We start from the raw sequence: 15397 nt of genomic DNA, 5'->3' as shown, positions 1-15397 counted from the left end.
CAATGTTAATTACACATCATTAAGATAATTGTTTTTTTTTTTTTTTTTTTTTTTTTATTTATTTCCCATATCATGCAGACCTTTGGAACGAATACATGAAATTAAATGTACGCTATTGATTAGTTTTGACTTTTGAACCAATTGAGCTACATCTATGAATATTTTCGTTAAGAGATATAGGTGTTAAGCCGATTTTTTTAAACTGTTCTTTGTTTTTATAGAAAAGATATACGAGGTATTGGAAAAGTTACTAGAGCTTATGTAAAACTAAAAGACAGAATCTCCCGAATGTTATCATAATGAATTTAATATTTGCGTTTAGCCTGGGACTAACAAATGAGGTAACTCTTTGAATGGCTGTTTTGTCTGAAATAAATATGACTGAGAAGACATCTTAATTACTAAAATAATGCGATCAAACATCAATCAACTTTCACTTTACAATGATTTTGAAAAGCCATACCCAGATCTGCTGTTCTACAGTCTTTAATTCACCAGACAGAACGCGATCTGTTATTTGTATACTTCACATTCACCAATAACGTGAACATAAAGTAGAAATGATTTTGCCTCATAAAACCGATGATTTAACACATCACCCCATGTTCGAGTTTAAAAGATTCTGTTTTGAAAACAAGCAGGACCGAAAACAATGAGAATTTTGTATGTTCCGTGGTGCCCCAAATATTGTCTTTCAATACAAGTCTTTTATAACTAATGGGATGCTGAAAATTTCAGTCTTTTTTGTTTCTGTCTCTGATTACAAAACCATACTCGCACCACATTCTTTTTGAGCTCCAGTTTTTCTGCAATTGCTGCTATCTTCTCTGAAGAAGGACGAGGTTGCACAGCAAAGTAAGCTTCCAGAGATCTCTTTTCTGGAGCTGCGATCGAGGTCCTCTTGCGTTTCTTCTCCCCTCCGTTAAAAATATCGGGTTTGCTCAGTTTCTCTCTCTGGGCCCCCTCGGCCTCTTCCAGCCAGGCTTGCAAAATGGGTTTGAGAGCTATCATGTTATTGTGCGACAGAGTTAAAGATTCGAACCTGCAAATGGTGCTTTGACTAAGAGAGCCCACACCGGGTATTTTCAGGTTGGCGAGAGCTGAACCAACGTCCGCTTGAGTCACCCCTAGTTTGATTCTCCTCTGCTTAAAGCGCTCTGCAAAAGCCTCTAGCTCCCTGGGATCTGTGTCTGAGTCATTAAGAGAGGGAAGTCCGTTATTACTGAGCCCCGATATGGCTTGACCTCCTCCGTGGTGGGCAGGAAGAAGCCCGTGGTGGGTGAGAGGGGAATTCATGTTCAAAGCCTGGTGGGGCAGGTGGCTCAAACAGTGCATGTGTGAGTGCGGATGGGCTGAGGAGGAGATCAAACCCCCACCACCCCCTCCTCCACCACCCCCGACACCATCGTGTCCACCAGCCATGAGGGTCAGGGAAGAAGAGCTGATGTGGTCCACGAGGTCTGCCGCCTCTAAGTTCTGGTGGTGATGGTGGTGGTGATGGTGGTGGTGGGCGAGGGGTACGGTAGAGTTTGAGGAGCATGCCACGTTGTTCATCGTGTGGTAAGTTGCGTCTGGCTTGAAAGGGTGAGACTTGCCCTGAGACACTGCGATATCCACGGCAGCAAAAGCTTCAGCGCGGGCCAGAAGAGTTTCATCCAGACTAGTGAAGATATTGCTCTGCAACTGAAATCAAAAAGAAGAAAAAAAGAGAGAGAGAAAAAAAAACACAGAATAAATGGATATGTTACTCTCAGCTGGGGAATACTGTCAACACATAACACATGAAGAAAAATGAGAAGCTCAAGTCATAGAAATGAATTAAACTAAAAAACAAAAAACTGATGAAGTAGGAACCTTGTGTGAAAATCCTTTCAAAAAAGATCACAAGCGTTCTGGTGATTGCTGAGGAATACATGAAAAAAAAAAAAAACAGACAAACAAACAAACAAACAAACAAACAAACATTAAGCGCAGCTTGGCAAAATGTGTTTTGCAGCACTTTGTATTATTATTACACACATGCATACATCCCTGATGTAGAAAGGGACGCAAAGATAAGTTGAGTTCATTTACCTGTGAAGCTGGTAGACAGGCTCTCCTTATTGCCTCTGAGCTGGAGTGCAGAGAGGTATACTTGTGCTCAGGTAAGCTTGAATGCATGGCAAAATGTGGCTGTTTGCTGTTCATGGACATCATTTTGCAGGCTTTGTATTTAAACAAAGTCCTGTAGCGAAAAGAAAAAAAAAGGTTCTATATAGATAACGTTTCCAGTAGAGCCGCAGTAGCTGGTGATGCCGCGTGCTGCTCGGAGCTTTATGATCCAGTGTTGCCTCCAGTCTAGTCTCTCAGTCTCACTTATCTCTCTGCTGTATCCTAGTGCTAGGATGATAGGAGCTCTTACACCTGAGTCCCTCAGATCTCGGATCTCGTTAAGCGAGCCCGGTTTTCTCGCGAGATATTTATCTGTACAGCCTGACAGACAGTAGACGGGTTAAGCCTAGGCGCATTTCCAGCTCTGTGTCAGATCTATACAGCAAGTGCAAGAACACTCAAGCTTCTTGAGTTATAGTGGACGGACAGAAGAGGTTGAGAATATGTTCTACACCTGTAGATTCCGGGCATGCGCAGTGTCTTAGTGTTGTCTTCAAACCGTATTTTTTTTTTTTTTTTTTTTTCAAAAATAAGATTAGTGTTGTTATATGGATCTACCGATGGGATCCTTATTTAATTACGACACATTTAAAATAAAGAAATGCACTATAAATGTGTTGTATATCATTAATTATACAAACATACATTTAATTAGACATTGTGCAGAAACGGTACTTTCTCTATTTAAACATGTTGTAACGGCATATGTAATCACCAGCGTACTGTGAACGAGATTGCATATTCTCTGTAAGTGCTGCTTTGCAAAAATATTTTAAGAAAATATTTTAAAAACAATACATTTTTTCGAAGTAAAATGTAAGTAGGTTGCTGTACACGCATTTGAAATATCTCTCTCTGTCTCTCTCTCTATCTCTCTTTTTGAAAAAATGTGAATGTATTTTTTTTAAATGTAATATTTTTTTTTTCTTTTTAATAAAACGCCATACGAGAACCCCCCCCCCCCCCCTCCCTTTAAAAACAAACAACCAAAAAAAAAAAAAAAAAAACTGTTACTAATAATAACTGTAAATATATTAACAGCACTTCATACATGCATCACCTACACCGTATGACAGGGTAAAACGGGAGCATCAACTTTTTGAATGTAAATTGTGAATGTTTCTTTTGTGAAAACAATGTCATGTTAATTGTACATTCACAGTCGGGACAAGCCTTCACTAAGGTCACCGCTGTCGTTACGCAGCGACGACATATTAACACAGACATATAGAGGATGTCCCTTTGCTTATTGGTGAAAGAGAGTGAGAGGCCGAGTCTTGGTCCCACCCAAGACACAAGAATACTAACAGACGGAATAATTCTGTAACTCGGCCTTGCGTGACACCAAACTTACCTATTGGCCTATAAGTGCAGTACATTATATTGGGAGACGATCCGATTATCGAATCGGTTCATTATTGATACTACAATTAGCCTATATTTTTATAGTACGTTTTGTACCGACATTCCTTTGCTTCTTATCATTAAACATAACACTAATATTTCACAGGGATTGGTTGCACTGAAACGAGATGCTTTATCTACAGCAGTGTTTAATGTGGTAAACGCTAAAGTCTTATTGCGTTACTGATTATATATTAATACAAGAGCACGTAATGACTCCAAATCAGTACCGAACGATTTCACTCACGGAGATCACACTGAAGAATGTGCTGTATTGGCCAAGCAAATATCTTAAAGAAAGTAGGAGTTGAGCTTCATTAGAAGTAGGGGATCAGTTAATCAACCAAAAACATTAGATGTCAATTTCTATTAATAGTACTTATTTGTGGACTCTATTAGAAATACATTTGTCAAAAACACTAAAAACTTTCTAGTACATGTAGCCTGCCTCTGAAATACAAACCTATATTGTCAGAATTCAGCATTCTGTAATTGTAATACTTACCTTTTACCCCCTTAACAATTTTGGGAAATTATTATCATTATTATTATTATTTGTAGTAGTGTAGCTGCTGCTGCAATACTTGTTTCCTTTTAACAGCTTGGGTGGTTCAAGCACAAACCTTCTTTAGTTAATAGCTTGTAGAGATACTAGTATGGTTATAGTATAATAACATGCCTGGTAGATTTACATTTCAGGTTATAAAAATGAGATGGAATTCCTTGGGCATTTTATTTATTTATTTATTTATTTAGTAGTAGATGTCGGCAAAAAAAGTGCAAAAAAAAACAAAACAATTTAAATAATAATACATATTGTGCAATACTAAATAGTGAGATGGCATGACCCTAGTTCCCTATGACAAGTTCAAACAAAACTTGTTTCTCACATACCCATAACACTACTTGGTAACAGTGTTTAACTGTTGTTATATCAATACCAAGCATCAAAAGAAACTTATCACTATTATAACACATAATAAGGTATATAAATGATGGACATTGACTAAATGTTTTTGGTTTCTTTTCAATCACTCACTCATTCATCCTTTACCATGACATGCTTGAGTGATTATGACCAAAGAATATGCACTTAATCACCTAATTAATGAGACAGTTGATTGGACACTGGATATGGAGTGATTTCAGCTTTTGAATTGCAAGCTTGAATAAAAGCAATAAAGAAAATCACAGAAAAAAAAAAACAAAAAAACACGACATCTGTCATGAGAGCGGCGTCTTCGTGCAATCGGCATGTTGGAGGCTGGACTAGGGCAGTGTACTGTGCCTCACCATCTCGGGTGCTCACAGCCAGCAATTTCAAACCTGGTGAAATAGTATAACCAGACACACTCTGTCAATGACAGGCCACGAACTGGGAGACCAAGAGTCACAACACCTGCCCAAGATCGACAAATCATTTTGCAGCATCTTTGTGATGTCAAGTGTTAATCAGCACAATAAAAACTCACTGCACCTGCTCTTGTCATGTTTCAATCATGTCTAGTGAATTTTATCCAAATATGTAATGCTTTTCTTTTGATGTTCAAATATAAATGATAAGTTTATTTTGATGCTCAGTATATATGTACCAAATTAAAAGCTCAATGGATGCATGCTGTTTAACTACCTGCAGATTCAAAGTGTATTGTTCTATTAAATATTAAGGTTTTTTAAAAAAATTGTTATTGTCCTGGAGGTCCAAGTGAAAAATAAATAAATAAAAAAGGGTGTATAGCAAATTCTGTTATGAAAAATTGCTTTGGTATAATGGGGCTCAAACTACACTATCAATGTTTCTATATAACTGAAATTACAAAGCCCAGTTGGTTACTGCTTTGTATTAATACACTTTGTGTGGATGTAATGAATGGATTCTTGGAATTACATTTTAAAATCAACATTGGAAATATTCTTAAATCAGAATATAAGAAATGTGCATTAACAACAGCGTTACAACTGTAGTCCAGCCTTTCGTTTGAGAAAAAAAGGCTACAAAGACAAGAGCCCCATTCTCCTCCCACACCACATGGGAGGGGTAAATCTTTACCTTGTTGTCATGCAGGGTGATCTCCTGATTTATTATAACATTTAAACAAAACCATGCATATTTCACAAGCCTTTAATCACTGCATGCAATTTTAATTCATGAACTGCAGGGAGTTTAAATAAATTAAGTGTTGATTCATTAGAATTAATTCATTTGTTAAAAGACTGCAAGGTTACGGTAGAAATTTGATTAATTTGTTTTGGTATTTTGTGCTAATGGCGGCTTTCCTAGTAACAGGTAGCTCCTAACTGTTTACTTGTGGATTGAAGAATGGTGCTTTGGGACTGAAATGCAATTGACTAATGTCATTCTTTAAGTCTTGCCACCCCTGCAACTTGATTAATTAATATATCTGGAGTACAGTCACTCACTTAAACATAATCCAGTAAATTCAATTACATCAATACATTAAACAGTGCTAAATATGAAATGACGCTATGTATACTTAAATACAGGGATTCAAAACAAACCCATACAATTATTGCCACAATTTACGCAATTTATATATTATTATTATTATTATTATTATTATTATTATTATTATTATTATTATTATTAACTTCTTAGCAGATGCCCTTACCCAGGGTGACTTACAGTTGTATACAAACAATGCAGATCAAGAATTACAGTACAATTAAGAGCAACATACAAAATACAATGCCTTCAGTTGTAATAAGAACAAATACAAAACACAGTACAATTTGAAATCAGGGCAGTTCAAGAGCAGATAACAGTGTTGATAGATACATCAGGGTTAGATACGAGTGCAGGTGAAATACAAGATACTACAATTGGGTTACATGCAGGATTAAATACAGTAAAATAGGGAGCAGATAAGTGCATTAAAGGCAGACTGCTAGTGTCTATAGGAAGTATTCACCCCCCTTGGATGTTTTCACAGTTTGTTGTGTTACAACCAGAAATCTTGATGCATTTAAATGGGATTTATTTTCCTTTGATTTACACAACCTACTCAACACTTTGAAGAGACAAGATAATTTTTTTATTGTGAAACAACAGTTAATGAAAAATAAAAAATACATTAAAAAAACTGAAATGTCTTGGTTAGATAAGTATTCACCCCCCTGATTCAATACTTGGTAGAACCACCTTTGGCAGCAATTACAGCTCTGTCTTCTGGATTAAGTCTCTACCAGGTTTGCACATCTGGATTCTTCATGGCAAAATTGTTCAAGCTCTGTCAAGTTGGATGGGGACGTTGGTAGACAGCAATCTTCAAGTCTAGCCACAGATTTTTAATTGGATTCAAGTCTGGGCTTTGACTGGGCCACTCTAGGACTCTAGGACAAATTCCAAGCAGTATTTTACACAGTGCTTTTTTCTGAAATGGCTTCCTTCTTGCCACTCTTCCATACAGGCTAGATTTGTTGAGTACCTTAGCTATTATTGACACATCGGCAGCTTCTCCCACCTCAGCCGTGGAACACTGTAGGTCTTTCAAAGTTGTTATTGGCTTTTTGGTGGCTTCTCTGACCAATGCCCTTCTTACCCGGCTGCTCAGTTTGGGAGGACGGCCTGCTCTAAGCAGATTCTGGGTTGTGCCGTATACCTTCCACTTCTTAATGATTGACTTGACTGTGCTCCAAGGGATATTCAGTGTCCTTAAAATCTTTTCATAACCCTCTCCTGATCTGTGCCTTTCCACAACTTTATCCTGGAGTTGTTTTGAAAGCTCTTTGGTCTTCGTGGTAGTATCTTTGCTTTGAATGCCCTACCCAACTGTAGGATCTTACAGAGAGAGGTGTATTTAATCTGAAATCATGTGAACCACTTTTATTGCACACAGATGGACTCTTTTAATTTATTGTGTGAATTCTGAAGGCAATTGGTTGCACCTGAGCTTATTTAGGCGTGCCACAGCAAAGGGGGTGAATACTTATCTAATAAAGACTTTTCAGGTTTTTATTTTTAATTGATTTGTTTTTCACCACCCCCCCCCCCCCCCCCCCCCCCCCAGAGAGGAGAGAGGTGTTGAGAAGGGAGAGATGAAGGGGAGTAGAGCAGGAGCAGCAGCTTGAAAGAGGTGAGTGGGGAGGGGGACCAGGGTGCATGTGGTGGGTTTGTGGCCCTCCAGGAGGGAGGTCAGACTCAGAGGGGAGAGGAGAAGGAGGGCGAGTTAGTATTGGAGACAGTGGGTGTTGGGGGGGTGGTTGTTAAAGACTTTGCGGATATCGAGATTTTAAAGGAGAAGAAAAAAGCAAAGTTCTCAGAAGCAGGTTTGTGAGATGACATTAAGAGAGGTAATTTCTTGAAGAACCTATGGTGCACTGTGAAAAACCATGAAAATAAACGGGGCATGATATTAAGTGAGGTGATATGAAACAAGTTAGTCTGTATCTGAGTGCATATTGCATATTATATAATATATATATATATATATATAATACAATATCTGTTATAAATACAATGAACTTCTGTAAGACGACATTTCATTTTATTTATTTATTTTTTGCAGTTAACATTTCATAAATACAACATTAAGCACGTGCATAACAATTCAACTAATCTGCAGGTTTACACAATGATTCATACAGTAATCACTAAGCATACACCTGGCACTAATTGATTTAGAAAACATACAGTACATTACAGTGGTTGGATGTATACTCTCAAAAAGTCTTAGCAGAAGCAAAAAGAAAAAACATTTGAACACAACTATTAAAAAAAGTTCAAACAATTACTGCTTACAAAACTGTATTATTTTACTTTGTGAACACCTTCATAATAGTTGCCGATATTTTTTTTCAAATTGTACTCATTCTGTTTATGTATTTTATTATGGAATCTGTTGGCCACTATGGATAGAACAGATACCACCAGCAGCAAAAAGACCTACAGTAACTTGGATGCTTTAGAAGGACTGGCCATGTCAAGGCCACTTCTAGTTTTTCTTTTTATAGGCAGGGTGCTACTGATTTTTGATCCTATGTTCTTGCCCTTTTCAGATGCCAATGCTGTACAAAGAAACAAGGAATGACTCTTTGCTTGGTCAAGCTGGGCTTCTCCTGAGCGGGGAGAATGTGAAGACCCAGCCTTTGGATTTCCAAAAAATCCTTGCGAGTCTGCAAAGAAATCGGTAGAAAGTTCATCCAATTGCAAGAAATCCTGTTTTGTTTGAAGATCACTAACTTCTGTATCCTCCTCTCCAAATAAACACAATTCTTGTTTCGGATTGGTGGTGCCTGAAGTGCTGTTGGACGTGGCTACTGTTTCACCACTTCTTATTTCACTGTTTTCTTGAGAATATGATGCAACATGCTGTCTTCTTCTCGCCTTTGGCTCAAGCCTTCTGTCAGTTTCATTCATAACTTCAACACAACCTGTGAGCTCTGGTATCAAAGCAATATCAAGGTCAGAGGACTGTGTTGACATTAAAGAGTAATGAGAGCCCCTGCTGCTTTCAGATTCAGATATCATAGTGTCCAGTTCAGAGATTTTATCAAGGTAAGCAGCATCCATGGAAGCCTCACTTGATGTCCTTAAACGGTTTACTTCAAAGTCGGAAATAAGTTGAAAAGTTCTAGCAGAGTTCCGAGCCATTTTAGTATGTCCTGCAGTGGCTGCATCTCCAGGTGGAGTGCAAAGGTCTTTGTTACGAGTCTTGGGACCAGTGTGACAAGCTGAAGAAACAGTTGCTCTCTCCTCTCTAGGGCTGCAGCTGCCTGAGTGAGGATTACCTGCAGTTTTATTACCTTCACCAGACATGCTGCTACAACTAGGATCATCAAAACTGAGTTTCCGTAGGTAGAATAAAGGCTTGCTACCAGTCTTTTTTCTACCTTGATCACTTGGGCTATTCAAACTTAGACAGCTAAAGGAGGTAGAAGGAGTAGACATTGTGGGATCAAACTCAGATTCACTCTTATCTTTCTTTGGAGTGCCATCCTCTCTGCCGTTTCTCTTTCCATGTACCACACCAGGGTTGTTGCTGTTACCTGCTCTGGTAAAAAGAGGCGACCTGGCACTAGCTAATTTCTCATTCCTCATAACCACATCTGTGCAATTGCTACTAGGTTGGTCAGAGCACAGTGAACCATTACCTTGTAATCTGCTGACTGATGGCTGTTCTAGTTCACTAAGATGCAATGACACAGTCAGGTTTGGCTCGTTTTCATTTTGCCTGTCCCATGCTACAGAACATTCTTGATTGTATTCCACTTCCTCAGCTTCAGAATCAGAAAAGCTTGGATTTAGTGTCTTCAAAGATCCACCCATATCTTCCTTTACACCTGTTTCCCCCCTGATACTGGAGGTCTGGGCCTCCAGCTCTTCTATATATTTATCACTTCTTTCAAGGGCTTTTCTCAGGTGTTTAACATCCCGTTCATACTGGCTGATCTCTTCCTGCAGAGCAGCAACAGTACACCTTCCAAACCTACAGAGACAAAGATAATATTGGTACAGCATGTAACAAACTTAAACAAAATGTGCAGGGAGATTATTTTTTTACACAATGGAACACAACATGTGATGCAGATTTTCATATTTTAATCTTTTCTTTTTGTTAATTTTTTTCTTTTTTTTATAGGAAAAGCAATATTACAGTAGATACATTCCCCCCCACCCCCCACTAGGAAAGGCTAAATGTATAATTAGTGTGTCAACATTTTCAGGTATGTTAGATATATTTCTATCAGATGTATATTTTTAAAGAATCAAATAGTGAAACAGTTGAGGACAGAAGATCGATTAAAAGTTCAGTCAATCAGATGTAAAAATGTGAACTTAAAGCTTCCTTTAAATTATAAATTTACACCATGAACTATTTAAAACAATGACATACTTTTGTGGAGATCTACTGTCAACCTCGGCTTTCAGACGTAGATTCTCTCTCACAAGATCAATGTTTTGACTTCTCAGATTCTGATTTGCCTGAAGACAAAAGATTGCAAAGAGAGCTTTTGCGAATGTTTGTGTTATCCTCCACTGTTTAAATGTCAACATAACTGAAACAGAAAGGCAACAATTCTATGCACCGAAAGTGTTAATATCAAGTCACCATTATCTACTCCCACAGCATGTAAGAAATGACCATGTATAAAGAAAGACAGACAGCTTAGACAGACATCAGTGCTGCAAAGAAGTCCTGTGTGAAAAAACTTCATGGGAAGTCTTGGTAAGAGCAGTTAAGAAGACATAGCTTTAACTGTCCCAAGCACAAGACAGAACTCCTGTAACTAGGATATCATTGCATAGATTACAGTATGATGCCCTCAAGACCTTGCGCTAAGCAATACCCACAGATGTCATTTACAACTGCGTTTTTCAAGATGTACTGTATGTTAAAAAAAAAAACTTGTTGCGCTGTACCGTGTAGAAGAGGACAAAGTTGATCATCAACAAAGTTTGTACATGACAGACTTGTCACTTCAAGAAATACCAAACATAAAAGTGTGTTAATGAAACCAAGTATGCAAGTTAATGAAAGCGTTTCCTAACCATGTAGCGCAATCTATAAAGTAGACATAACTGCTGTATGCTGTATGTAGTCATGTCGTTTATCTTGGGATCTTGAGAAAACAGAAGTGATTACTTCCGTTTTCCTGACAACTTATCTATCTCACGAAAACGGAAGTAATGACTTCTGTTTTCTCGAGATCCTGTGATAAATGATCTCGTGATCACAAGATAATAGAAAGGCTTTATCGCGAACCTGACAAATTATTTTGTGATCTCGACAAAGAATTATAAAAAATAATAATTCTCAATGAGCTGTCGTAGCATCATTTATTTTCTAGCAATCAGCGTAACAATTAAGCTGATCCAAATTATGTCATTAACCACAAATTAGGTTTGGACAAAGTGACAACAGAGGATTTGTAATATTACTGTTACCCGTGATCGAACTTGATACACTCGTGCACCTGGTTATTTTCATCCAGAAAACAAAACAAAAAAACACATGAGCTTCCTGTTGTTCTTGTGGAGCCCCCTATATATTTGAATGTTTTTTAGGAACCAACACCAAAAAAAAAGTGTCCCATTTTCAGTGAAAAACTAAAATGGAAAAAATTATTTTCAAGTTCCATTATACCACTACTGACGTCACCAGATCACAACAAACAATGACACATTCTGACATCCCTCAAATCAATCACTAAGATTTCTGATGGCAAACCAGAATTATTAACCAATGATTTAGCTTTATTTCAGATTATAACAGCAGTCAAGAAAAAAATAGAGCATTGTATTATTTATCAATATGTCATAGGTCTGTACTGGGATATTCTGACTAATAAACAACAGCACAACTAAGAATTTCACAAAGAGTTTTAGAGTTTTTACAGTACCTCCTTCAACTTTGCACCATCAGTTTTCACTTTCTCATAAATGTCAGTAGCAACTTTGAGTTTCTCTTTCCATTCCTTCACCATATCGGGGTCAATTCTCTTGTCCTCTCCATTCTGCTTGCAGTCCTCATTTTTATTAGATAGCGATAGGGCTGACGGGTCACGGACAGTTTGCAGTGGAGACTCCAAGCTCAGGTTTTTGCTTCTCAGCTCCTCGTTTTCTTTTCGAAGAGACTCTATTTCATCCTACATTGCACACATTACTTGTTAAAGACACAGGTTTAAATGCAGCTTTAAAAAAGTTCAAACTTAGATTTAAAAATGAATTACAACACATTTACATAGCTATTTGTTTTATGTACACCTACATCATGTTATTATTGAAAAACAATGAAGTTGTGATCATAAAAGACGAACAAGACAATGAAGTGCTATGCCTGACCAGCCAGCATTGGACTGGAGTCAACAGAACTTGTACCTCATACTCTCGGAGTAGTAGCTCAAGCCTGGTCTTTCGAAGATGCTTTCTAACAGTATGGCTGTCATCACCTTCATTTTCATTTGTTGCACCTACAACATCAACCAATGCAAAAATTTGACAATGTTAAATAACTTTAGGAATAATAACACTCCCAGTTCACAAACAGATAAAGTAACCTTTGGTTACAGTACATACTTTGAAAAAAAATCAAGCAGAAACAGGTAAGGCAGTGGACGGAATTTGCTATCTGGTGTGTGTGTGTGTGTGTGTGTGTGTGTGTGTGTGTGTGTGTGTGTGTGTGTGTGTGTGTGTGTGTGTGTGTGTGTGTGTGTGTGTGTGTGTGTGTGTGTGTGTCCCATGACTGTACCAACCCGTTACAAGATCCCTGGCCTCTGTACAATTGGCAGTACAATCTCTGTGAGCAACTGTTGCCACCAAACTCACACGCTTCATGTTTCATGTGACGACCAGATAACCCTTCTCTGACCATGCATCCGCTCTTTGCTGATACAAGTGGTTCAAAGAAAGCCCCCCCCCCCCCCCCCCCATTTTAAAGACTATATTTCACACATCTCACCCAGAATTGTGTGGGATGACATTGGCTCTGAAAGGCTATGGTTGACTCCTATGATGGCAGTTTCTGATGTACACCTGTTTCTGCATAATACATGAGAACGCATGCTTTGAATCTGTATCCCCTAATAAACGCTTTTAAGTGTAACAGTCATCCACCAAAGTCACTAATGGGGATGACTTACCATAAAAATCAGATTTACACATTGTAAAATTCTCTATAAAGTCTTATGTAAAGCCTTTCTGACACCCCTAATTTCTGCTGACTGACAAACCAGCTCTATACACGAGACTCAATTTGGTCTCAGTAGCTTTTTTCTCAGGGTCAGAAATAAATACCCTTTCACACTAAACACATTTGATATTTTATAGACAAAACAAATAAATACAAATATTCTTTGCATGTATTTTTAAATCATTTTAGTCAGTTGTTTTGTATCTAACATATATTGAATTGAATAATAATCTAGCCTACCAAGTTTAAGGCATGCGGTTTAAAAATCAGCCTTACCTATGATCTCTCTACAGGGGTTCTCCGGTGTAATAGGAACCCTGCAGGTTGGACACTGGCTATTTCTCTTCAGCCACACTTCAATGCAAGTAGAGCAGAAGACATGGTTGTTAGCACAGATCACTGGATGGCGTACCTAAGAAATGCAAAATAGTGAATGAGAAACGGCAAGCATGATCAGGAAACAAAAAGACGACTGGACCATCGTAGGCTACAGGTATGTGTTCCAACAGTTTACCATCACCCTGCAGAACATTTGATATATTTTGTACAGTGAAAGCTGACATGTAATATTAATGCTGTTGCAAGACTTCAGGCTGTTATTCAATTAGTACTTTTTAAAAAAATGTAGTCACTTGTAAACATGTAAATAATAATACTAAATATATATTGAAAAAAAAAACCTACATAAAGTACTAAACACGAACATGTGGTCACTCCTGGGGTTGTTCCTCACCAGGGGGAGGAATAGTGTGCCTGCATTTACAGTCGCACATTCCCTCGGTCTGCTACATCCACCAAAGTGGCCAGTACAGTAAATTTCATTATGAATTTATGAAAGATGCAATGTATACCAAACAAACTAGAATACATGTTAATATGTGGTTTAATCAAACAGGATGACAGTAGAGTACATTTTAATACATGTAGTTTAATCAAACAGGATGACAGTAGAGTACATGTTAATATGTGTAGTTTAATCAAACAGGATGACAGTAGAGTACATGTTAATACGTGTAGTTTAATCAAACGGGATGACAGTAGAGTACATGTTAATATGTGTAGTTTAATCAAACGGGATGACAGTAGAGTACATGTTAATATGTGTAGTTTAATCAAACGGGATGATAGTGGAGTGCATGTTAATATGTGTAGTTTAATCAAACGGGATTGTAGTGGAGTGCATGTTAATATGTGTAGTTTAATCAAACGGGATGACAGTAGAGTACATGTTAATATGTGTAGTTTAATCAAACGGGATTGTAGTGGAGTTTATGTTAATATGTGTAGTTTAATCAAACGGGGTGAGACAGTACAACAGGTAGGTTTGTTGTTAAATGTACTTTAGATCCGAGTCTGTTCCATTCGCTTTGAAGAGCAATTACAAACAATATGAAATGTCAAGACATTATATTAGCCTATAGGGATATATACTAGGCTAGATCCGCGTTACCTACAACAGGAAACGATATTATCAACGTTATACTTCCATCCTGTAAGAGACGACCTCTCAAATAAAAACTACCGGTAAGTACCCAGTCGTCCCCGAAACCATATTACTGTGAGTATACACACTAACATCAGTACACACTTTACTCCCTGATGCTCCTAAACCATTCGCACAAGACCTCTTAAAATAGTTTTGATGTTAATTTTGCCTACCTTTCCGAGACAAATCTGACATGAGATTGGTAGAGTTAAGGAAAGGGTCACGCTCTGGATGTTCTGAGCCATTATGTACCCCAAAAATCTTGACGCAACAGCAACACGACGAGCGAACTGAAGATATAAACACACCTACTTATTTAGAGGAAAACCATAACTACGGCGAGACGCGCGGCACAAGCTCACATCGAAAAATGCGAAATCTGTTGAGAAAGGTGCATCTGCTGGCAAAGCTCTATAAAGAACAGTTTTGCCTGTTAAAGTTGAACTTTATTATACATCTGTAATTTTCAAGTAGATATACAGTACATCATATCTGCTCCTGTTCGAGTTGTGATACTCTTCGGTGTATTACTGTCTTTAGAAGTGTTGTCACGCATCCAACTTTTACGGGGCCACCCTTGGCAAGGGGGCTGGCATTTTAAATGAAAGAACGATAATTCCGAACAGACAATCAATTGGTTTATTGGCTCTGTAGTTGGTTACATTGTTAAAAGTAGCTGCTGGCACAAAAACTTTTTTTTCCCCAT

General features: G+C 37.9%; 2 protein-coding genes across 2 annotated transcripts; both read right to left on the bottom strand.

Annotated features, from left to right (window-relative positions):
• Positions 1-578: 578 nt before the first annotated feature.
• On the bottom strand, positions 579-2283 carry LOC121321321 (POU domain, class 4, transcription factor 1-like). Its single transcript, XM_041260219.1, has 2 exons — positions 2074-2283; positions 579-1683 (listed from the first exon to the last, which is right to left on the bottom strand). The coding sequence occupies exons 1-2, from the start codon at positions 2194-2196 to the stop codon at positions 715-717; spliced, it is 1092 nt and encodes a 363-aa protein (XP_041116153.1). The 5' UTR covers positions 2197-2283; the 3' UTR covers positions 579-714.
• A 5791-nt stretch (positions 2284-8074) lies between these two features.
• LOC121320924 (ORC ubiquitin ligase 1-like) lies at positions 8075-14969 on the bottom strand. Its single transcript, XM_041259704.1, has 6 exons — positions 14865-14969; positions 13482-13617; positions 12395-12486; positions 11917-12162; positions 10410-10498; positions 8075-10001 (listed from the first exon to the last, which is right to left on the bottom strand). Exons 1-6 carry the CDS (start codon positions 14934-14936, stop codon positions 8459-8461), a joined length of 2178 nt encoding a protein of 725 aa, XP_041115638.1. The 5' UTR covers positions 14937-14969; the 3' UTR covers positions 8075-8458.
• Positions 14970-15397: the final 428 nt, after the last annotated feature.

Source organism: Polyodon spathula, chromosome 9 (assembly GCF_017654505.1).
Source record: "Polyodon spathula isolate WHYD16114869_AA chromosome 9, ASM1765450v1, whole genome shotgun sequence".
In the NCBI taxonomy this organism is placed as follows: domain Eukaryota; kingdom Metazoa; phylum Chordata; class Actinopteri; order Acipenseriformes; family Polyodontidae; genus Polyodon; species Polyodon spathula.
The sequence above is the reverse complement of the archived record's forward strand: the minus strand, read 5'-3'. Positions and strand labels throughout refer to the sequence as shown.

Coding starts and splice junctions, on each gene's coding strand:
- LOC121321321 (XM_041260219.1), bottom strand. CDS start 2,196: ATGATGTCCATGAACAGCAAACAGCCACATTTTGCCATGCATTCAAGC. Junction 1,684..2,073: donor CCTGTCTACCAGCTTCACAG/GTAAATGAACTC, acceptor TTTTGATTTCAG/TTGCAGAGCAATATCTTCAC.
- LOC121320924 (XM_041259704.1), bottom strand. CDS start 14,936: ATGGCTCAGAACATCCAGAGCGTGACCCTTTCCTTAACTCTACCAATC. Junction 12,163..12,394: donor TACTACTCCGAGAGTATGAG/GTACAAGTTCTG, acceptor TGTGCAATGTAG/GATGAAATAGAGTCTCTTCG. Junction 10,499..11,916: donor ATGGTGCAAAGTTGAAGGAG/GTACTGTAAAAA, acceptor TTTTGTCTTCAG/GCAAATCAGAATCTGAGAAG.